Below are 22,797 nucleotides of genomic sequence, written 5' to 3'. Positions count from 1 at the left end.
GCTGGATTATGGCACCGCCAGCTGAATTGATGATAAGGAGGCCCACTTTTCATTTAAAAAGACAGAGCAGGAAAATAGAAAAATTAATTTATTTTCAAAAAAACAAAAAAGCCACCCCACAACTGGTTCATTAATCTCTTATTAAAATTCTGTGCTGAGCACTGTCAAGGAAGAAGTAAGGAAGACCCCGGGGAGGGAACGGGGAGGAAGAATCATATCCATTTGCTAGCGTCTGTGGCTGGCCTCTGTGGAAGGAGCATGGGTGTGGGGCGGAGAGACAAGGGAGGCGACAAGAGGCTTCTCTGTGGCAGAACAAGTGAGCTGGAAGGGGGCTCGGCGGGCATCGCCTCCTCTCACTCTGCAGAGGAGGAAAACAAGACTTGGAGAGGGAGGTGACCGTCCTGTGGCTACGCGGCAAGCTGATGACAAAGTCAGGATTTGAACCTCTAAATGATGGATCCCAGGGATCCAGACCGCCTGGAATTTCAGAATGCGGGCCTTTTTCTCATCTCCCCAACTGGACTTCAAGCTCATGAAAAGGAGTCGAAGATCAGGTCTTGAGCCCCTCCATGTGCCCTCTGTAGTGCTTGGCAAGGTTTATTAACACTACTGGTGATTGATTACCTTGACTGCTTGGGACCCGAGGCTAGTTTGAGGCCAGAGATCTTTGTATGAAGCCGAAGCCTCAGACAGAGGGGATGACAGAGGTGGTGGAATCTCTGCCGAGGGGCCTGGGGCAGACTGCCAATCTAGCAAACCCCTTTGGGCTCTGGTGCTGGTCCTGGTTCCAGAATGAACTAGCAGGATGACCTTGGCCGGTCCCTTTCCTTCTCCGAGTGTCCATTTCCACATCCGCACAAAGGTTGGATTTGGAGGTTCTGTGATCTCTTTTAGTTTCGGTGTTGTGAATGGCCATCACTGTGGGTAGGGCAACAAAGAGAGACCACCCCGCCCCCTATCCCCTCTGCCCCAGGTTGGAGTTGGTGCCTCTCTGGTTCTCAGATTCTGCAGCATCACAAGCACTCACTACCGATCTCAGGCCTGGGGTCTATCACTTTCAGACAAGCCCCGAGGGAGGGCCAGGAGATGCCCGGGTCCCGTCCTGGTGTTGCAAAGTGGCCTTCCCTCCTTCAGCCAAGCACTATCCTCAGAATGGATTCCAATACAGCTCATTTTCTGCCACCAAGTTTATAACACATCCCCACCTACTGGTCTTAAACATTAACAAGGCTGTGTTGTGGCATAAGGCTCCATGTGGCCAGGAAAATGGGTGTGTGTAGAGCGGGGAGCGGGAAGCAGCATTCCTCACTCCCAGTAGTGAGGGAGCCTCCCAAGGCCAGCACTGACCCTGTCCTCCTGCTGTGTCCTCCCTCCATCTCCAAAGGAGCCCAGAACTTGGGTAATTGGTGGGGTGGGGACAGCACGGACACAACCCGGAAGAGAAGTCAGGCTGGTGACCACAACGGTGAGGACACGTGCATTTGAGATCACGTATTTGGAGCATCATGGGACACTACATTCACATCTGTGTTACAACACGTCACCCTAGACACGTATATCCTATACGGGCCACTCAAGGGGTATGGCACAACTCTGCCCCATCCCCATGCTCTCTTCCTGGTGTCTCTGTCTGTCTCCTCCCACTCCCCTCTTCTGCCTCACACCCCAGAGCTCCCTTTTCAACTGACACTGCGAGGGCCCCCAACAGAGTTATCTTCACACCCCATTCATTTCTTTTGAGTGCCTACTATGTGCCAAGCACTGGAGAGTGGGGCAAAACCGAAGAAGACATGGCTCTTGCCCTAAATGCAAGTGTGTGGGGATCAGGAGGGGTACATGTATAGATATGCCCATAAATATGCCCACACATACCCTTCACACACACACTGCCGTCCCTGAGGAGTGCTGGGAAGGCAGCATGAAGGGCCAAGGCAGCACAGGAAAAAGACCAATTACTTCTGTTGGGGGTTAGGAGCTGCTGATGAGCAGCCAAAGGGTAATCTAGGCAGACTCCCTGGAGGAGGTGATGTTTCAGTTGGGCTTTGAAGGCAAGGTAAGGATTTCCGGAGGCAAGGTAATCCAGATGAAGGGGTTGGTGGGTGCAAAAGCAGAAAGGCAGGAAGTTGAAAACAGTGATATCTCATAAGATGCACGGAGGATAGAGAGGGGGCAGTACCGCAGAAGTGAAGATGTAGATTGAGACAAGATCACAGAGGGCCTTGTATGTTGAGGGGGCAAAGAGTATATCCTTGATCCTACAGGCAGTGGGGAGCCAGTGAAGGATACTGAGTAGGAAGCTGACACAATCAGTCCTCTAACAGGTTAAACAACCACCATGCCTTGCTAAACTCCTATCCAAACTAAAAATGGAGCAGAACACCTCCCCAGAGACCAGATGCAGGAAAGTGGCCTTCTCAGATGGTTTCTGACAGAAGCCTTGAGACTGACAGCAGTGTAGGGGCTGCCACCCCAGAGGCTGAGCTGGGCCCTGAAAGGTAGTGGGGCTCCGTTCACACATGGTATCTGCCCAGTTGTCCTGGCAGAGAGTGAGAAGGGGAGGGATGGGCCAGGGGCCACACTGTTGGGGAAGATGGGGAACATGAGGGAGGCAGCCCGAGGTCACCCTGCCCGATGGCGCCAGAGTCAGAAACCCAGGCTATTTGGCTCCCCGTCTGGCTACGTGGTCAGAGCCCTGTGGCCTCGGTAGCCTGCCAGGCATGAAAAAGTGCAACTGTACCCCCGCTCCAGCATCTTTGAAGAGCCCAGAAAACCCTACCAAGAGTTAGCTTGAAATGAGACTAAATCCATGTACCCTTTTCCTGATAAAGGCATCGTTTGGGTGGGTGGGTGTTGGTATTCCTGAAGGGGAAACCCAGGCGAGATGTATTTTTGTGGGAGGAACTTCTTTGGCCTTATCCATCTGGGGGGGGTCCCCAAGCTTTGAGCATCTGCTGGTACCCTTCCCTAAGGAAGGGGAGTCTGAGGCATGGGCTGGGGATTCAGGGAAGAAACTTGGAAAGGGAGACAGATAATCAGCGGGGGGAAATGCCTGCCCAGTGGGGGACCCAGGCTCCACCTCCTCAAATTGCTTCCTTCTAATCGCCAGCCAATCCTGGGCCCTGGGTGTCCCGCGCACTGTGCTAAGCACTGGCTGTGTGGGGGACAGAGCAGAATAAGCCCACCACCTGCCTCCACCACTCCAGGACTAAATGGGTACAGAGAAGACACCGATATCTAAGGAGAAGAGGAGGCAGATTTATTCCAAGAGAAGCAATGCAAGGACAGCAAGGCCCTACTGGGGCTGGGTTTTAGGACGTCGACAAGATTCTGGGAGGTGAGGGAGGGGAAAGGATCCTTAATCGGAGGCTGAGGGGTCAGAAAGGTGGGCCGTCGGAATCCAATAAGAGTGTCTGAGCTGCCTGGAGGTGAGGCCATGGCTGGGCTTTTGGAAGGGAACTCTGGGAGCAAGACGCAGGGGATGGGGGCAGAACCACGCCTAGACCCAGGCCTGACCTGGGTTTCCTCCTGCTGCGCCCCCAAACTCCCTGCTCACTGGGTCCAGGTCACAAGCCTAGCCCCTGCAGTTCCAGCGTGCAGACATCCAGAGTCCCCTCTCCCCACCTCCTCCCCACCCTCAGTCTTGCACACGGAGCCCGAGATTTCTGGGTCCCAGCAGCATTCCCCCTGCCCATTCTTCTGATAAAGAACTGAGGTTGGCTGTGCCTGGTGAAATGAACGCAAAACAGCCCCCCAACCCCGAGCCACCCCCTCGCTGAAGCCGGGGAGAACCAATCTACTCGTAGAGGGAGGTCAGCCTGTTCCCCACCCCATCCTAGCCTCAGGACCCTAGCTTCCCAGAGCCCATTCTTCTCCTTATTCTTTCAACCTTGGGAAGGAGCCTTGGTCTGGGTGAGAGAAGCCGCTGGTTAGAGACCTTGGGCGCGCTCACGGCCCGCCTGGGCAGGCTCCTAGGGACCAGGCAGACGTGGGCAAAAGCTGAGCAGGGTACATGGAAGGTCCTCCGCCAACGCGGAGAGCCCACTGCCCCCTCCATCCTAGCCCCTCTCCAGGCTGTCCAGGCTCACCCCTCGGCGTGGGGCAGCCAAGTCCCCCATCCCTTGCTGGCTGGGGAACTATGTGCCCGCTCCGCTCGTTTCCCGTTGGGAGGGGGCAGAGAGCCTCTCTTTCTCCATTCTCCCCTCCCCCCCCCAGCTCTCTCTCTCCCCCGTCGGTCAGCGCCCCTCGCCTCCTGGAAAGCCTCCAGCTTGCGGAAGGCCCGCTGCAGCCTCCTCCCGTCGGATCGGAGTTCCCACTCTGGGGGGCTGTTCCGCGACCCTAGGTCCCCCACCCATACCCCTGCTGTCCCACTGCCAAAGAGCGCCAACCCCGGCTCCCACCCCCTTTACCGCGGAGCCCGGGGCGAGCCTGGGGAGCAGACGCAACAGATTGCAGAACGCAAGAGCGTAGAGCCCGTTCCCTCCGCCCGCCGCCCAGACCCCCGCCCTCTGGCTCGGCTAAGCCGGCCATTTAGATGCAGCTCACAGGACGGCGGGCAGGCGATCCCCGGGCCCCTGTCCACTTCCCTTCTCCAGGACCGCCGCAGGAAGCGAGGCAGCGGGCGGCGCGACCCCGCACCGGCCTGCGCGCCAGGGGTGGGGGTAGACACGATCACCGCGGTCCCAGCAGCCCTCAGCCCCGCCGGCTGCCGGGCTGGGAGTGGCAGGAGGGGCGGCCCGGACGCGATCCAGCGGATCCCTCGGGTCCCTTTAGATTTCCGTGGGCGGACACGCCCCCAGACTCCCGGGTTTGGACTCTGCTCTCTAACCAGGAGGAGGTTGCAGTGATACCCCCTCTCGTCCTTTTCCGGGGCTGGATTCGGTCCACAGGGCGGGCCTCGCAGCCTCCGCTCCCGCCAAAGGGTTTGGGGGCTGGAGGTAACTCGAGCTGCCGCCCGAGATGCTAAGCTGGCAACAGCGGCTGCGAGCCCGGGGGTGGAGGTTCTCCTTCTCCAGGCTCCTCTCTGCCCCCTCCAGCGGCTCCCGCCGCATCTTCACTCCCGAGTCCGCGCCGCGATACTCACCGTGGGCGAGCAGCGCCGAGAGGCAGAGCAGGGCGGCGCCGCCGCGGCCCGGCATCCCTGGGGCCATGGCCGAGGAAGGAGCGGGAAGGGGCCGAGGGGGCAACGGTCGACGACGACTTGGCCCCAGGCTGGGCTTGGTCACATCCAACTTCTGGTGGCCGTGGCGCCCGGCTGTCTCTGCTGAGGCTCTGGGGGCCAGGGAGTGAAATTCGGGGACACTTTGAGGGGAGGGGGCGTCCCGGGCGCCGCCGGCTACACCCTCGGAACTGGTGGGGTCGCAGCACCAGGCGGGAGGAGCCTCCACCTCCCGGCTGGTGCCCCCTGCAGGATCTGTGCGGCTAGGGGGGAGCCGCACTTGCGCTCCTGGGGCCGGGTGGCCACTGGCGTCTCGCGGGTTGCCTAGGGCCAAGTGTCGGTTTCCACAGCCCCGCGGTCCCGCTCGAATCCGAACTCGTTCGAGGGTGCAGATTTCCGATGCAAACCTCAGTTTCTTCGGTTTCGGTAGTAACCCCACATGGATATCGCGGCTTCCTTCCTCTGAACGCCCTGCAGCAGCACCTCCAGCATAAAAATCCCAGGTTAGGTGCAAATGAATGATTTCTTTCGCAGAGAAAGAGAAAATCCAGGCAACTTTAATCCATCTGGAGAAGGAAAAGTTTCCGTGCAGTGATGAGACCGGCGACGCGGGTCGCCACGACCCGAGGCAACGCCCGGACCGAATGCCCGAGATGGGCAGCCCGCGGCTTGTCCCCTCGCCGAGCTCCCTGCTTGGCTCCAGCGCGCTATCTCCAGTCTCGATCAGGGCCCGGGCTCCACACAGGCAGGCTCAGCGCCGCCTGCCTGGGCAGCGGCACCGCGGCTGGCGCGAGGGTGGCGCGGCTGGAACGGGCTGCCCCATGGAGATGGGGTTTGGAGAAGCGAGTGAGCGGGAAACCCGGCTATTGCGCCTGACCCCAGACCTTCCTGCCCCGTGCGCCGACTCCAGCCTCCTGGCCGTGAGCGTCGTAGGATGGAGAGGGGCTCGGCCAGCCCGCGGCAGCCCCGGGTCGCCCCCCTCTCCTCCCTGGTCTCGCTGTCTCAGGAGAGGGCCACGCTGCTCCGCCTTCCCCGGGGGAACCTGCACAAACCTTGAACTTTTCCGGGGTTCAGAGTCTCCGATGTCTCCTCCTCCCCGCCGCCCCCGCCCTGCCCCCGGATGCCCGATGTCTCGGTGCAGCCGGGCATCTGCTCGCTCTCTCTCTCTCTCTCTCTCTCTCTCTCTCTCTCTCTCTCTCTCTCTCTCTCTCGGAGTCACTTTGGGTGAGCGGAGCGCCGCGCCTGCCTGTGCTGCGGGCGGCGAGACCCCGGCGCCACGCCAGGGGCCGGGGCACCGGGCGCCCGCGCAGCCCGTGGCCAGGGAGGCGGCAGCTGGTGCCTACGGGGCCGAGTGGAGAGGAGGTGCCAGCAGGGGGGCCGGCTCCCCATGGACGAGTGTGAGGGGAGAAGAAGAATCAAGGAGCAAAAAGGAAGAGGAGGTGGGGGGAGCCACAGTTGCACGAAGCCGCCGCCGCCGCCGCCGCCGCCGCCGCCGCCGCCTCCTCGGCGATCGCGCCGGCTGCTCCGCCGTAAATGACTCGAGAGAAACACACACACTCGCGCTCGCCCTCCCTCCTTCCTCGTCCGGGATTCAGCGCCCACCCCGGCAGTAGCGGGTGCGGAGCCTGGCGCGCTCGCTCCCTTCCCCTCCCCTCCCCGATTCCCCGTGGTCACGTGGCCCCGGAGCGCGCGGCCCACGACTCGCGCACCACGGAGACGCCCCCCCACCTCTGCCTCGCGCCCCAGCTTCCCCTCCCCTGTCCACGTGTCCATTCCGCATTCCCAGCCTGGGAGCGCGCGCGTCTCCTTAATGAGACTTGGGCAAGGGCCGACCTCACGATTCCGCTAACCCCTGTTTCATGTTTTATTTTTCCTCCCCAGAGCAGGCTAGCGCTGGGGCCCCAGTGGGGCCGGCCGGCTGCGGCGGCCACATTTCCCCCGGGGAAGACGCCACCGCAGCCACTGTTGTCCCTTTTCAAAGGATGCTCTCTCCTCGCTGGTGGCCAGAGGTGTTTTACGGCCTCTCGGACAGAGGCGCGCATAGAGGGTACCCTATCCCCACCCCGAGAGTCTGCGTGTGGCTATTCGGAGCCCTGGGTGGGAATCAGCCGCGCTGTCGCGCCCAGCTCCTCTCGGGCCGCGCCGGAGCTCGCCGGCTCAGCTCCGTTTGGGGATGGGTCCGGGACGCAGCTCCTGCAAAACCTGTCCGCTGCTGGGGGTGGAGGGACACGAAGAGGAGGGGACATGCCTTCCTACAAGTTGTTTTGCCAGCCTTTAAAGGGACATGGGGATGGGGGTGGGGAACTGTCCTCTTGCACACTCACCCAGGCACCTGCTGCCGAGGGGGAGGGGTGGGGGTGGCGTTCTTTCCCACCGTCAGGCCCGTTCCATTCGAGCGCAACCCAGATCAGACCAGACGAGTCAACCGTCCACTGTCAGCCAGGCATTGGATCAATAGAAATGATTTTATAGCATCGTTGGGTATCATGCCCCAACCCCCAAGGACCGGCTCTCAATCCCACTCTACTCTGGAGGAAGAGGGTCTTCAATCCTATGGACATAGCTCGTATGCCGGGGGTGTGTGTGTATCTTCAGGGTCACCCCCCCCGCCCCCCATATCTCTTCACTCAGCCAGACAGAGTGTGGGAAGAGGTAGGTCAGAGCAAGGCCAGCTGGGGCGCTTCGTCTCTGTCCCTCATCTGCCTGTCTCAGTCCTAGAACTCTCGACACTGTGAGTTTCCTTTTCATCTAGAAAAGTGACATTTTCTTTTTGGAAAATGGGCTTGGAGCCTTCCCGGAAGCCTCCCTCCTCCCGGGCTGCTGGCTGTTGCCGCCTCAGCTTGGCACAGGAGCCTGCGGAGAGCGGCTCTCGCCCCTCCCCATATCCCACGTCTGTCTGGAGCTCGGAGGTGCAGTGTGGGGAGGGCTGGCCGGGCTGTTGGCGGCCCTGGGGATGGAAGGTGCTGGAGTCGTCAAGGAAGATGATTCTCATTAGGCCCCTAATGCCTGATGGTAACTAGCGTCACCCAAGGGCTTATTCACCATCCCACTGAGAGGCGAGCCAGCCTCTGTGTGGGAGAAAGGGGGAAAGAAACCACCTCCTGAGACTGGCCTGGGGTGGGGGTGGGGGTCCAGGAGGAGGAGGACGGAAGCAGGGAGGTCTCCTACCTCTGCCCACCTCCCCACAAGGAAGGGGCACGGGGCTTGTAAAGAGTAAGTCCAGAGGACAGACACAAGTTTGCTTTTCTGAGCTGAGGACCCACTGCTCCGGTGATGTGGGTCAGAGATTTCAGTCCACTCTCCCAGCTTCCTCCGCAGACTGGGCACAGTGTTCCGGTTCTTCTCTCTAGCCCTACCCCGTAACCCAGAGCCCTTAGATAATAGGAATCCAATCTCCCTCTGCCCACTCAGTTTCCCCTCCTCCCTCCCTCCCTCTCTTCCCCTTCCCTCCCTTTCACAATATGGTGAATATTTCTGATATCACAGCCACTGCTCACAACCGTGAACAAGACCGACGTAGCCTGTCCTCGTGGAACTTCCATTCTAGAGGGGAAGACAGACACTAAGCTTGTGATTGATTACAAGCTGTGATAAGTATGTGGCATAAAAATGCAAGCATTTTTGCTCATCTTATGGAGAAGACTGAGACCCAGAGTCAGGAAGGGTTGGGGGGTGGGGTCAGCCTACTATCATTAGGGAATATGTAATTTCAGCCTCAGATTCTTCCGGTACCTTCTATGTGGACCCACCTTCATGGACCCTAGAACAACCCCAGCCTTCTGCCAGGCAGCCGGGCAGAAGTTGGGCCCTGTTCCCTGCATGGATGTCCATCAGGGACCCACACAGAAACTGCCTGACCTGCCACGACGGTGGACCTGGTGACATCTGCCCCTGTTTTTCAGGACCCCTGCCCACAGAAGAAGATAGGACAGGTCAATGTGGGCCTTCACTAAGGGGAGCTCACTGTTTGTGTGTGTGTGGGGTGCTCCTGGGATCCTCCTGGAATCCTAGTCTGGCTCAGCTGGGGAGGGGTTCAGAGATTCTTAAGGTTCCTGGCAGAGGAAAAGGGAGGCCTTCCTGGAGGAGGTGAGCTTTGAGCTGCGCTGAAGGAAAGACCAGTTGGTGTGGGCCAGGGGAGAAGAGAGAGGAGAGGAGGCTGTTACAGAAAGAGGGAGCAGCTTTTCTAAGGGCGCGGCATCAGGGGGGATACAGTGTGATCAGGAAACGGAAGGCTGGAGCATGGAGAGCTGGGAAGGGGGGGCACTGGGGAGGGATGCTGGAGAGGCAAGCGGGCACATGGCCTCTGCCCACAAAGGTATATGCCTGTGATGACATGCACTCCCAGGGCTATTATGTTCAGTTACACACAACTTCACAAGTACATGGTCGCAGACTCGGAGATGCTTGTAAAGCATCTTACCGGCTTATGCGTGCGCACAGACACAAAAACTCTTTGCAAGATGAGTTGGCCCCTGAACTGTTTAGGGTTTCTACTCTCATTTCCCTAGAGCACTCCACCTTGAGTTCCTCGGCAGGCAGCACGTTCTCTCCAACCCTCACCCTCTGCCAAACCCTGATCTAGGCGTCCCCCATCCCTCCTCCCTCTGGTACACAGGGACAGTACGCTAGGACCACCCCCGGGCACGCAGCCAAGGGAGGATTTGGACTCAGGCCATGCTGGCTGTGCTGCGCTCTCCCATCCTTTCCTCCCCACCCCCAACAGAGCTTCACTTAATTCCAGGGCAGAGCTTTGATCAAATGTGAAGCAGAGAAGTAGAGAGCCAGAGCCAGAGAGAGAGAAAAATACAAAGTGAACAAGCGTGCGCTTTTTGCCACAGCCCAGCAGCTAAATGGCAGTCAACTCATGACGTTCCTACAACTTACTCAACTCCTCTCTCATTAGCCAACTTGGCTGCCAGGTGCAGGTGGAAGAGGAAGAAGCAGGGGCCCAACTTCTCCCCAGAGCCTCCCCAGCTGTCGCCTGCAAGGCCACAGAGCCTTCGAGCCAGCTCCGCCTGGCTCCTGGGGTTGGCAGTGCCCAGGATTCTTGCTTTGGGTAGAGACTGCCCAAAGCTGCTGGGGAAGATGAGAGGGGAGCCACGAAGGGGGAGGAAGCCCTTACACCACAGATTTGTATGATCTTCAGAGGCCATCCAGGAAATCCATGAGCGTTACAGGGGGGAATGAGACCAGAGCAATGGGTGATTTGCTTGACTTCACAGAGGGAACTCATTTCAGAGCTGGGATCAAAACCCAGGTTCTCCTTCCTGCTCCCTTAACATGGGAATCCTTGCTTTAATTTCCCACCCCACCTCCCAAATCTGATTCTCAGTTTCCTCCTGTCTCACTCTTGCTATAAAACCATCTATGGCTACCCACTGCCTATAGGATTAATCCCCAATTCTTCAGATTTGCATTTATTGCTTGATACATACCTTTTCCCCCCTTGGCCACTCTCCCCCAAACAGGCTGTACATTTTTCTACCTTGGTGCCTTTTGCCTGTGGTTGTCTCTACTTGGAATACCTGTTCCTCCTTCCTCACTTCCTTATGGAGCCTTTTCTGCAAAGCCTTATTCATCACTCCAGAGGGAATTAATCACTGTCTGCCTTGTAGTTGGAATTCACCCGCTCTCTTAGCTTCTCCTTATAAAATCCTTAAGGACGAAGATTATGTCTTATTCATCTTTCAGTCTCCCACAGCATTGAACACAGTCCCATACATACCCTAAGTGTTTAATAAATGTTTACTGAATGAACGAACAAATGAACAAACGAACGAATGAATGAATGAATGAAGGGCAGAAAAGGCAATAGTTTGGACACCAGTGTCCTGCAGTGTCTCCCTATCCATTACCTTTTTGAATCTTCACTATAATCCTGAGCAGTATGTAAATATTATCTCCATTTAGTGATGAGGAAGCTGAGGCTCAGAGAGGCAAAGCAACTTGCTCAAAGTCACACAGCTTGAAAGTGAGACAGCTGGGATTTGATTCTGTCTGCCTGTAAAGCCTCTGTTCGTTTCACCTGCTCAGAGCACGTAGGATTAAAAATGCCCTCTCAAGATGATATCCCGAGGACTCCTTAAGTCCACCTTGGAATCCAACAGCAGGGGACACTCAAAGAAAGTCTGGGCCCACCGCAGTGTTTTCCTCACTTGGAGATTCCACCCCCCACCCCATCCTCAGGCTAAGTGAAAGCATTTTTGTTTCCACCTCCCCGTCTGTCTCTCAGAATCTCACGGACAGGTATCACGGGCTGTCTATAGGTGGTTCGGAGTCTAATTCCTGGAGCCAAACTTCCTGAGTTCAAATCCCAGCTCTGCTGTCTACTATCTATGTGACCTTGGGCAACTTACTTAACGTATCCTGTCCGGTTCCTCAGCTCTAAAATGAGGATAGTGATAGTACCTACCTGGCAGTGTTGCAAAGTACCTGGGAGCAGTAACTGGCGAGTACTCTGTGCGTGTTTTGTATCATTATTATCAGTATCATGTTCCTCCCTGGGAGGCAAACCCCAAAGGGTTTGCCTTCTCCTTTCTCCTTCTGTGAAGAGTGGTCTCTGGTTTTTTCTGTGTGTCCTTGATGGGCCCCCTAAACTTCCTAGGGGTCCTATGTAAGATAAGCAAGCAAAACTGGGCAGGGAGAACAGCTCCAAGGAAAGCCAAATCAAAGTGACTTGTGGTGACAAATGCTTAATAATAACTTTACAAATCCAGTTGAATTACTATGAATAAAAACCCTCTTTTTTTTTTTGTACGAATACCGCTCCCCGTCTCCCAGAGAGCACACAGCTACAACCCTGAAATCCACCCAAAAGAATCATTACTGAGAAAACAAGCTAAAAATAACCCCAAAGGAAGCAGTGCCGGCACAGAAGCAGTTCCTTGGAGATGGGGGCGTCCAAGGAAACTCTTCCGTTGCTTCTGGGGTAATAGATTCTAATTTTAAATCTGGAGTTGCTTTGGGTGGTGGGTCCTGGCCCCCGACCCCACAGTCTAAGCCTCTAGGTCATATTCAGTAAACTTCCTGGGCATCCGGCCTTGCGCCATCTGCTGGTGCCCAAGGAGGGCTGCGGTAGGTTGGGGCCCCCGTCCTGGTCCCACCGCTGGCTCGGTTACTACCTTGTGGGACCAGGGCTCCTTTCCCCTCTCGAGGGCCAGGCTTCCTGAGCTCCCTGGGCTGCTTCTCTGCCCGGTCCTGTGAGTTAGGCTGCCCTGGAGGCCGCTGCCCTCCGCTCTGGGTCCCCGTGTGGCAGACACTCTGCTGGGTGCTTTACATACACAGCCTCCCCACCTTCTCCTCAAGGCAGGTCCTGTTTTCCAGGTAAAGAAAGGAGGCTCAGAGAGGCTGAGTCACTGGTTCAAGGACGCACAGGAAGGAAAGCATAGAGTTAGAATTTGAACTCAGGTCAAGTCTGCCTGATGCCAAAGATCCTTTGGGCAGCCCTGAATTGAGGGGCTCTCCATCCCCAGGGCCCACAAGGTGGAGGTCCCGGGGGGATGTTCATGTGACAGAAACTGCATTTGCCCTTTAGAATGAGTTTCCCAAGGCAGGTGCTGTGTCTGCCCTTTAAGTCTGGGAGCAGGGGTCGGGGGGTGGAGGGCAGGTCCCCTGGGCAGGGACTGTATCTCTCAGACTGGGCTTTCCGCGAGGCAGGGGTATGTCCCCCCGCCCCCATCAGAAAGGAGGTTCCCAAGGGCAGGCCTCCCTGCTTAGTCTGGGACTTGCCCCAGCAAGACTGTCATCAGTCCGGGAGAGGCCCTGGGACAGGACACCTCTTTCCCCTCTCGAATTGGGGGCTGCTTTATAGAAGGGCTGAAGCTGCCCCATGAGGCAAGAGCACCCCACCCAGGGACCCCACCCTCCTCAAATTAAGTCCCATCAGACTCTGTCCTTGGTCTCCCATCCCCCCACTTGCCACTTCCCTGAGATTCCAGAGTTCCCGGCTGGCCGGCTGGCTGGTGACAGCCCAACAAATGGGAAGGGCAGAGGCATAAACATGGGGCTCCCCTTGGCAGGGGCCAAGATGTTTTTCTCCTCCTGGGGAGATGAATGCTTGTCCCTGGGAAGGCTGACAGCTTTTCTTCCTGAAAGGGCCGCAGTTCCTCTTGATTGAAATGTGTCCCTGTCGTGATGAGGCTGTCTCCAGGGGGTGGGGCACTTCTGGTCCCCCCCTGCCTGGCCTGTAGGCTCCGTCCATCTAGGGAAGATAGATGACGTTATTCCAAGCCGAGATGATGCAACCAGGGTCAGAGTGAAGTGTTTAATTGGAACGTCTGGGGCCGTGGCCTGGCTCTGCTGGGATGATTGATTTCCCGGTGGTGCTTGTCAAAGGAGCAGCCATGGCAGGGAAGGAGGTGCGGGGGAGTCTGCCAGTGACCCTGGGGAGGCCAGGGTGGTGGGAAGCTGCCAGCCCCTGTCTGTATCTTCAGGGAGGACACCCAATGGGCTTCTGCCTACTGCAAAGGGGAAACTGAGGCACAAGGAGAGAGGGTGACATGGTGGGAGGCATTATGGAGATGAAGATGCCAGAGCTTCAAACCTCAGCCCTCATTTCTGGCTGACAGCTCTGTTTCTGTCCTGCTCTCCATCCCTTCTGGTCCCTTCCCTGTGCTGAGAGGAGAGCCATGGGAGAGGGCATGGTTGTCCCAGGACACAGGACACAGTCCATCCTACAGCCTCCCATCACCCCACTGGCTCCAGCCTGCTGAGGACTGGCAGGGTGGCAACTGAGTTTAGAAGCCATTGACCCTCACCTGTGCTGGGCAGGGAACTCATCTCATCGCTTCCAGAGACTGAGGTCACTTCCTTGTGGGGAAACTGAGGCAGGGAGCTGGGTTTGGTGCCAAATCATGAACATCCCTTTCTACCCGACATGGTCCTGTCCCAGGGGTTAAGGGAGAGCTGGGGGTGGGCAGCAGGCTGGGCCCTGTCCATCTCACCTCCCGTCTTAGAAAGCTGACTGCAGGCCGGTGGGGAATGGAAGGAGGCCAAGGCAGGAGAAATGGGAGGTGTTCCCGGGTACAAAGAGCTACGGTGAGTGTGCTCCCTCTCCTTGCCTGTGCGTAGGAGTGAGTCGAGGGAAAGAACAGTCTGGGGAGGTGGCTGGGGAAGGGAAGCCAACGCTGCAGAGAGAGAGGTGACACACAGGCTTGGGCTAGAGTGGCAACAGCAGGGGAGGGACTGGAGGAGATGGGAAGGCTGGAGCCTGGATCTACAGTTTGGGGTGACTTAAAGGAGAAGGTGGGATTGGAGGGGGTTGCTCTCTCCAAAGAATACCTGCTATTTTTCATCTCAGCCTCAGAAGGCTGAATCCAAGATATTACGTTTGGTTGCTGTCAACATGATCACCAGAGTCACTCTCATCACCACCGTCGCCATTGTCACCATCATTACCACCATCACCACTTTCATGACCGTTATCATCACCACTCTCACCATCACCATTATCAACACCATCACTACGGTCACCGTCAACACAATATAATCAGAACCATCACCATCACCACTCTCATCAGCATTACTGTCACCACCACCATCACCATCATCGCCACTGTCACCATCCACATCAAGGGCCATCATTATCATCAGTCATCAGTCCTTGTCCTGCCCTCCATTCCTGCCTGATGCTTTACAGTTTATTTCAAAGCACTTCCATATCCTTCCTCTAATAAAAAACTAATCAGAGGCTGGTGAAGCAGACAAGGTTGCTCTGATTATCTCCATTTCACAGCAGAGGAAACTGAGGCTCAGTGATGGTAAGTGACAGCATGCTCATGGACAGACTATTCCTAGAACTGGGTCTGTCCACTGGCCCCAGGGTCTCCCTGCCCCCGCCTTGTTGCTGTAGAATCATCGTGGTCCTCTCTCTCCTGTGCTTCCTCTTGCTGCTTGCCAGCCACGTGAACTGGGGAGGAAGACTCTAGCTTTGTTACAACAAGAGAGGCTTTGGCCCTAATAGTACAAGCCCAGGTGTCTGCCCAGGGGCACCTCCCTTCCCCTTGTCGGGCTCAAGTTTCCTCATTTCCATAAGTACATTTTGGGCCTGATGAAATCTATGGGCTCTTTCTACCCTGCTAGTCTGTGATGGTGCTGCAGAAAAAAGTCATCAAAACAGAGGAAGAGAGAAAAAGACAGTGAAATGGAGACATAGACACATATAGACCAAGACAGAGACCCAGAGAGACCAAGGAAGACCTAGCTGAAAGACTCATTGAGATCCAGGGATATACGGAAATAGAGACAGAGACAGAAAGCAGGAAAGCAACCAAGAACATGTCAGAGGAGATGTAAGAGGCCACAGCTCAGGAGGAAAAGCAGGATGGAACGGCTACTTCTCTGCCTGGTGGTCTCTCCGCCTGCCCCTGCCCTGTTTCAGAGTGAGAACTGCCTAAAGAAGGGACAGCCAGTGCCACCTCGAGGTGCTTCTGAAAGGCTGTGGCTGTGAGGGCAGCTCCTGGGTGTTTCTGTGTCTGTGTGCACGTCCCTGCGTGTGGAGTTTCAGGTCGTGGAATTCTTCTGTTTGGATACCAGGAAGGATGCCGGAACTCCCACCATGGCTTTGTACCTCTTTATAGCCCAGCCCTTGCAGCACCAAGGATGCTGATTTGGCTACCACTGACCTTGTCACATTAAGTCCGGAAAAATGGGATGCAGCGGAAGTGGGGTGGCAGGTTCAGGCTGCGTTCATAAGGGAGCTGGGGTGGGACTTGTAGGGGCTCCTCATGTCCTCTCAGAGGGTTGGGGATGGCTTCTTCCTTCCCGTAAGGCTCCCATGTCAGTTCTCGGCCACAGAGGTTCTGCTACCCTAGACTGGAGGCTGGGCTCAAGCTCAGCTTGTGTACACGCTGCTGAGGGTCCCCCAGCCTCTACACAGCCAAGTACTCACTGGGGCCATGACTCACATCTTCCCATCATCTGTTTCATTCACAAATCCAGCATTGTCACTTCCCTCTTCGGAATCTCTCTACGGCTTCCCATGGCCCGCAGAGTCCAAGTGCTTGGACTTGCTGCAGCAGTAGACTTGGAGGTGTCTGGGCTGCTCATTCCTGCCTCCGCACACGTCAGTCTCATCTCTGCAAAGCCCCACTGAAGGAGCAGCCACAGGACCCCCTAGGTTTCAGCTAGCTGTACCTGGGGTGGACCTAACTCAAGAGCAGGCCACCCAAGGCTGCAGGGGACTGGAGAGCGTGAAAGGGGCCAGAAACATGAGGCAGAAGCAGAGCGTGAAGGGGTCACGGCAAGCACAGGCTAGGAGGAAGCAGCAGTGCAGGTGGGAGGCTTGGGTGGCCCTGGGCTCTGCTAGGGGATCCCCAGAGAACTCCAGCTACCAGGCGAGACCACCTGTCTCATGTGTTTCCTACTAACAACGCCCCCGTTGGTGGAGGGAGGGACCCAGCATGGCAACACGTGAGTGACCCTGCTTGTCTGCACCCCCGTTTCCCCCACTCACTCCTTGCCTCCAGTTTTGCACCTAATGCTTTAGCCACAGACGACTGTGTTCTTTGAATGCATCACGCTGTTTAACGCTGCGCTATCCCCTTTGCCTGGAGCACCCCCTCCCAGATATTCCCAGGACACTCATCCCTCAGCCTGTCTCTGCTGGGAAGTTTTACTGGCCATCCCCTGCCTTGCCCGCAAAGTCGGTCACGCCTTTGCCTGCCCAGCGTGCCCCTACAATTGCCCTGTGGTGCTTGGTCCCCGTCTGTCTTCCCCTTTAGACTGAGAACTTGCCAGGGGCGGAGACCATGTCTTTCATCTCAGCATCCCCAGCTCCTGGCACGGGGCCTGGCATGCAGGCAGCATTAGAGCCGTGTTGACCGAATGAATAGCTTCAAAAGTTCCTGCATGGACAGCGGGAATGTGGGAGGAAGACCAGGTTGGGGTGGGCTGGGGACAGACAGTGAGTGAGGTTGGCAGGTTTCACTGGGGCTGTCTGGGGACTCAGACATGGGGGTGCCCAGGACAAAAAGGGCATATGAGCCTGGAGCTCAGGAGAAAGCATAGAGAGAGAAGATAAGGAAGCTAAGCAGGGATGGTCTTTCAGAGGACAGACTCCCTCCTTCTCTGGCTACCTGAGCTGGGGGTTTCCCAGCTTCTGTGGAGGTCCTTCTGTGGAGGTCAAAATGCTCAAGATCGGATATCTGTGCTGCTTGGAACGTCTTTCTCCCTCTCCAGTCCCCAGGTTTCAGTGATGACTGTTTTCCTCATTAATGAGCAAGCAGACCAGTCACTGAGGTTTCCTTTGGATCACCCTCTGCCGGGTAGCCGGCATCGCCCTTTCTCCTTGCATGGGCTCTGGTACCACTGGCGGGGAATGGGTCAGCCTCACTGCAAAGCATGATGGGGCTGTGGAAACCCATGACAGCAGGGGGAATACGTGGGTGGGGGGATGGTGCAAAGCCAGGCTCAGAGGCTGGAGCCAGGGTGGAGGATGGGTCTTTCCAGAACCTTAGTCCTTGGGAGAATCAGCCACCATTTGTCAAGTGCCCTCTATGTTCCAGGCAGGGTGGCAGGCACGATATAGGTGCTATCTTCATGCCATTCTTTCTGGCAGGGAGTTTACCCTGCTTTTCAGATGAGGAAACTGATACTCACAGAGCATCACTGATATAACAGTCCTGCAGTCACACAGAGCCAGCATTCAAATCCAGGCCTCTGGGACTCCATAGCCCATGGCCTTCTGGAAAGTCACTGGGAGGGAATGAGTCACAGGACTGGGCCTGCTTACCACAGAGGCTGGATCTCCCCCAGGAGCAGTGGGTGCAGGGCGCAGCCCACCCTGTCGTTGTCACAGCTGCTGCCTCCTTCCTCCTGTCATCACCATCAGAACTGCTATCCAGTTATTTCCAGCGTCCCCATCTACATGGTAGGATTGCACTGCCTGGTCCCCTTGCATGGGGCTCTGTGTTTGTTCTGACTCCTGACTTGTGAGCAGAATTGACACCTGTCACTTCCAGGCCAAGCACTTAATTGCCAGAGTGAGACCTAGAGCTCTCTATTCCTTCAAGTAGAGTGACTGGCAACAGGAGAGATGGTAGCTGCTCTATCAGTCTTGTCCAGTGATGACCAAGAGCAGAGCCCCCTGCTGACTGGTGATGGATATTAATGTGAGCAAGAAATAATGTGGTTTCAACCAGTGAGGTTTGAAGGCTATTTGTTACTACGGTGTAACGTGACCCATCCTGCCTGAGACATACCTTTTCCTCGTTGCTGTAAAAAGGCATGTAGGCCAATTTGCTTCCAAGGCACCTGTTGGTCCTGGGATGTCGCTCCCTAAGCACTTCTTAGAAAGACCTCAGGATATGTGGACATTCCCACCAAAGTTAAATTGAGAGTCTGAATCTGAGAGCCAAGATTTCTGGGAGCTTCCTAGCTCCCTGACGCTGCCATCAATGTCTATAGTTGGTTCTATAGTTTGCAAAGACTATTCATGCTCACGAATGTGATCAATCTCTCCGAGGGAGATACAGCATTCCCATTTCACAGATGGCAAACTGGGTGCCAGAGAGGTTAAGGAACTTGGCCAGGCCATGGGTTATTTGAGTCCCAGACCAGGGAGTGGAATCAAGGCCCTTGGCTCCAGTCCCCTTGGGTTTCCCACACCTTGGACCAAGGGTAAGGCTGAGATTCTTAGGAAAGAATGCAAACCGGAGAAGAGGTCTTGACAGTCGGTAAGAAAGGCCCTTGCAGATGGAGAGAGTAGGAGTCACAGAGAGAAACCGCAGTACCACTCAAAGGCGCTGCAGTTCATGGGAGGGTGGCTGGGAAGTAAGTGGGCAAGATGGCAGGGCAGGGCTTACTTAACTCTGCAACGACCTCCTGCTTTACCCTTACTGTGCAACTTGGGGCAAGTTACTCAACAATTTTGTGCCTCAGTTTCTGCAACTGCAAAGTGGAGATAATAACAGGGCCTCTCTCCTATGCTTGTTGTGAGCACTGACTGGGATAATATAGGTTGAAAGTACTTAGAACAGTACCTGGCTCTCATAAGTGCAAAATAAGTATCTGCTGTTATGTCGTCATCATCACCGTCATCCCCACCGCCATATTTGTCATCAGTCTTATGACTTTGGACAAGTCATTTCCACTCTCTGGGCCTCATCTTCCTTATGAAATAGGGACAGTAATTATATATGTAAACTCTGTGATAATTATAGATGGAGTTTGCTGAGTGTTCGCCATGTGTTTCGTACCATTCTAAGTTCATGAATTCATTGAATTATTACATGCCCCCCTCCAAGAGCAGCTCATAAATGGCAGAAGTGGGATTCTAACCCACACCGTCTGATTCCAGAGTAAGTCTTTTAACCACTACCTTATAAACATTATTCTTACCATATAAAGCCTCCCAGAGGATGGTGAGTTGCCTGGGTAAGACAGCATGTGACTTTGCAGGACGTATCTAGGGCCTTTGATAAATAAACTGCGTTTGTGATGTTGTCAAAAGTATGTGAGTCCGTAAGTGTTCAGTGTCTGTGTGTGTGCGCCTGTACTTGTGTGCTCTTTAAAGTCTACTTTGGTCCCTGGGAGGGCTCATGTATACGTTTTGTGTGTGTGGCTGGTCCACCTGTGATATTGTTTCATCTATGGTGACTGGTCTCTGTGTGTTTAAGTCGTAGGTACATTTGTGGGTGTGAAGCCTCGTGAACTGAGTGTGTGCATGTGTTATTGTGTGAGTTGTATGGGCCACTGTGGATGCATTTGTAATGATATGTGAGCTGTGTGGTCTGCTTGTGTATGTGGTACGGTGTGGCTGGCGTGTGTTTGTGTGCGTGTGTGTAATCGTGTACCCGTGCACAGGGTGCTGGTGAGTGCAGGCGTGTGTGCCAGTGGGCTGAGTGCCCTGTGTGTGTCTCTGAGAGCCAGAAGGCTGGTGCAGCGTGGGCTGGGGGAGCTGTGTGTCTGAGGGTTTAAACAGGCTTCCTGGCTGGCCTAGATCCAGCTCTCCCCTCCCAGCCTCTGCAAGCACAGCCTAGCAGACGGGCTGAGTTTTTATACTCATGAAAACAGCCCTCTAAATATTTACCTGCCAGCCTGGTGGAATGGCCTGCTTCCCTTCCCTGCCTTCCCTCCACAAGCGGAGTCCCGAGTGTGAGCTCAGCTCCCCGACACTCAGCCCCTCCCTGGGGCTGAGCCCTACAAGTGGCCCCTGCTGCCTCCCACAAGGCAAGGAGGAGGGAATAGAAAGGCTGAAAGCAGCCCAGTTCCGACCCTGGGCTGACTCTAACCCATCGGCACATCCCTCGTATCTGCCTTCACATCCACTCAAATGGACAGACATGCTCTTTTACACACGCACGGCTGTTCACCGTTCTGCTCACCTCACTCATGCTCAGGAGCCCTGAACTCACAGCCTCACCCCTTTATACTCACTCTGGTACATCCAGCCCTCCACCCTCACTATGATTTTATCCTCACTCTTTTCCTCAACCCAGCCCATTCCTATCAATTCAGGCTCCTCCTCTCCTTCCCTCACCAGTTCCAGAAGCTTCTTCCCATCCTGCCCAGCCTCCTCCCACCCCACTCACCCCGACCCAGGACGCCTTCCTCAGGGCCTGGAAGTCCTTGCGTGGCCAACGCGAAACTCTGCCCATGGTTCTGAACCGTCACCCCACGAAGGTAATCCCCCCTTCAATATTGGGTCATAGGTGGGAACTCTTATCCAAAAATTTTCAGAAATTCTGAACTGGGTGAAAAGAGTCAATAGTAGGAGAAATAAGATTGCATATACATTCATGCGTGCACACAGACAATCTCAGAGATAAAAGAGAGACAAAATAGAGACAAAGAGGAACAGAGAGAGACAGAAAAGGACATTAAGAGACAGAGAAGACACACACACACACACACACACACACACAGAGAGAGAGAGAGAGAGAGAGAGAGAGAGAGCGCCAGCAGATAGGAGAAGCCACTGGAAAGTCAGAAATGCTGAGAGATTTCCAGAGAGGAAAAAAAAATGGCTTCTGTTTTGACATCACTTTCAAATAATCTTACTTACTAAGAAGGCATATTATTTTCCTCTGGGAAGCTGGGGGGTACATGCTCCCTGATTCTATCTGCTGAAACAACAACTAATTAAGGGCAACCCTCAGATGTTGCAACTCCCTGCCGGGGCTGATTCATTTAAAAGGAGAGGCTGGTGGAATCTTGTGCCCAGATTTAAGATCTGTGATGGGACCCCAGAGCCCTCCTTAATCCAGGACTGGTGTCCTGGCAGGTCACTGTCTTCCTGTGCTGTCCAGATCTGCTAATACCCTACCTGCCCTGGCTGAAGACGGTTTTTAAGGTCAGACATCATCTGGAGGAAACAGCTGGAAACAGGCAGACCCTCTGCCGGCTGCCTGACCATGTTTGACAACAAGGTATGTCACTTGGCTCACGTCCCTCCCACCTTCCAACAGTGCTGGCTTCTCCCACACTTGCAGGTGGCTTCCAGGGTCACTTTCCTCCTTCCTCGATTATCAGGCACCTTTCTTGTTCTGGTCACTCTGCTAGGTGCAGGTATCACACTCAAGCCTCACAATCACCTTGGGAGGTGGTGGTTATTCCCATTTTACACAAGAGGCAGCAGAGGCACAGAGAAGTTAAGTAACTTGCCCAAGGTCCTGCAGCTCATAAATGGCTCAGCTAGGAGTCAGGCCTCCTCTTTGAATCACATCTCCTTGAAGCCTGGGTGTGTAACATCTTTCCCTGGCAGCTTCCCGAGAGTGACATTGGTGGTTGTGAGATAGCACGAGTTTCAAAGTTAACAGTCCTGGAGGTGGCCCTCAGGGTTCCCACATGTTCTTCTGGCGGGATCCAGCTGGGGCCTCCTCAGCCTGGCTGCCCCTTCTTGGGCCCTGGGAAAGGGTCCCCAGGGGTACTCAAGTCAGGAGAGGGGGATGGCAGCAGCAGCCCAGTCTGGGCAGGCCGAGTGGGTTCAGCCAACCTCGAAATGCCATGGCCTCTGGCTGCAGGCGCGGGTGCCCCCGTCCACAGCAGCAGAGCCAGCTTGGCAGGGCGGGAACCTGGCTAATGACCATGTTTATAGCTCAAAGCATTATTAGCTTTTAGGAGCTCTCAGCCCTCGCTGTTGTCAACAGCTGAGCTTATTGATTGAGTGACTTGATGTTTTTGCTTATTAAGTGCCCGGAGTGTAGGCAGATTTGGGCCAGCCTTGGCTGGGGGGAGGAATATGTGAGTGGAGGGGAGGCTGTTTGCCTGTACACACAGTCCAGCCCTGCTCATTTGTGCAGACACATGTGTTGGGGTGATGGGCGCATGTGCGTGTGCCTGCAGGCGCGTGTTTCTGAGTTTGGTTTTAGGAGAGGGAACCTTGGTTTCTGCACCTAGCAATCACAGCGCTGCCCTGGGGGTACTCGGATTTGGATTTGGGAGGCCTGACTTTGAATCCTGGCCTTATCTTTCCAATAGCTCTGAGCTTGGGCTTCCTTATCTGGAAAATGGAGATTAAAATAATACCAGCTCTGCCTACCTTTGAGACGGAGAGTTGATGAGATACAGCAGTTTGTAAACTGTAAAGTGCTGCACACATGCCTGAGGGTGTAACTGTTATAACTCTTGGGAGCTGAGCTGTGATGCATAATCAGGTTTATGTGTGGGAGACAGGTTGGTGGAGTGGAAAATGAACAAGAAGG

The 22,797-nt window shown here is 55.4% G+C and overlaps 1 protein-coding gene across 1 annotated transcript in view; it reads right to left on the bottom strand.

The window, feature by feature from the left end:
• TMEM132E (transmembrane protein 132E) overlaps positions 1-6,304 on the bottom strand; it is a 51,732-nt gene extending 45,428 nt beyond the window's left edge. The window contains exons 1-3 of the mRNA XM_060134742.1: positions 6,208-6,304; positions 4,826-5,626; positions 4,543-4,710 (exon numbers count right to left, since the gene is read on the bottom strand). Of these exons, the coding sequence (XP_059990725.1) occupies positions 4,543-4,710; positions 4,826-5,626; positions 6,208-6,304 (1,066 nt within the window). The remainder of the gene's footprint in view (positions 1-4,542; positions 4,711-4,825; positions 5,627-6,207) is intronic.
• Between the last annotated feature and the right edge of the window lie 16,493 nt (positions 6,305-22,797).

This window comes from Lagenorhynchus albirostris, chromosome 20 (genome assembly GCF_949774975.1).
Source record: "Lagenorhynchus albirostris chromosome 20, mLagAlb1.1, whole genome shotgun sequence".
Classification (NCBI taxonomy): Eukaryota; Metazoa; Chordata; class Mammalia; order Artiodactyla; family Delphinidae; genus Lagenorhynchus; species Lagenorhynchus albirostris.
Note: the sequence above shows the minus strand (reverse complement) of the source record. Positions and strands in the feature narration are given on the sequence as shown.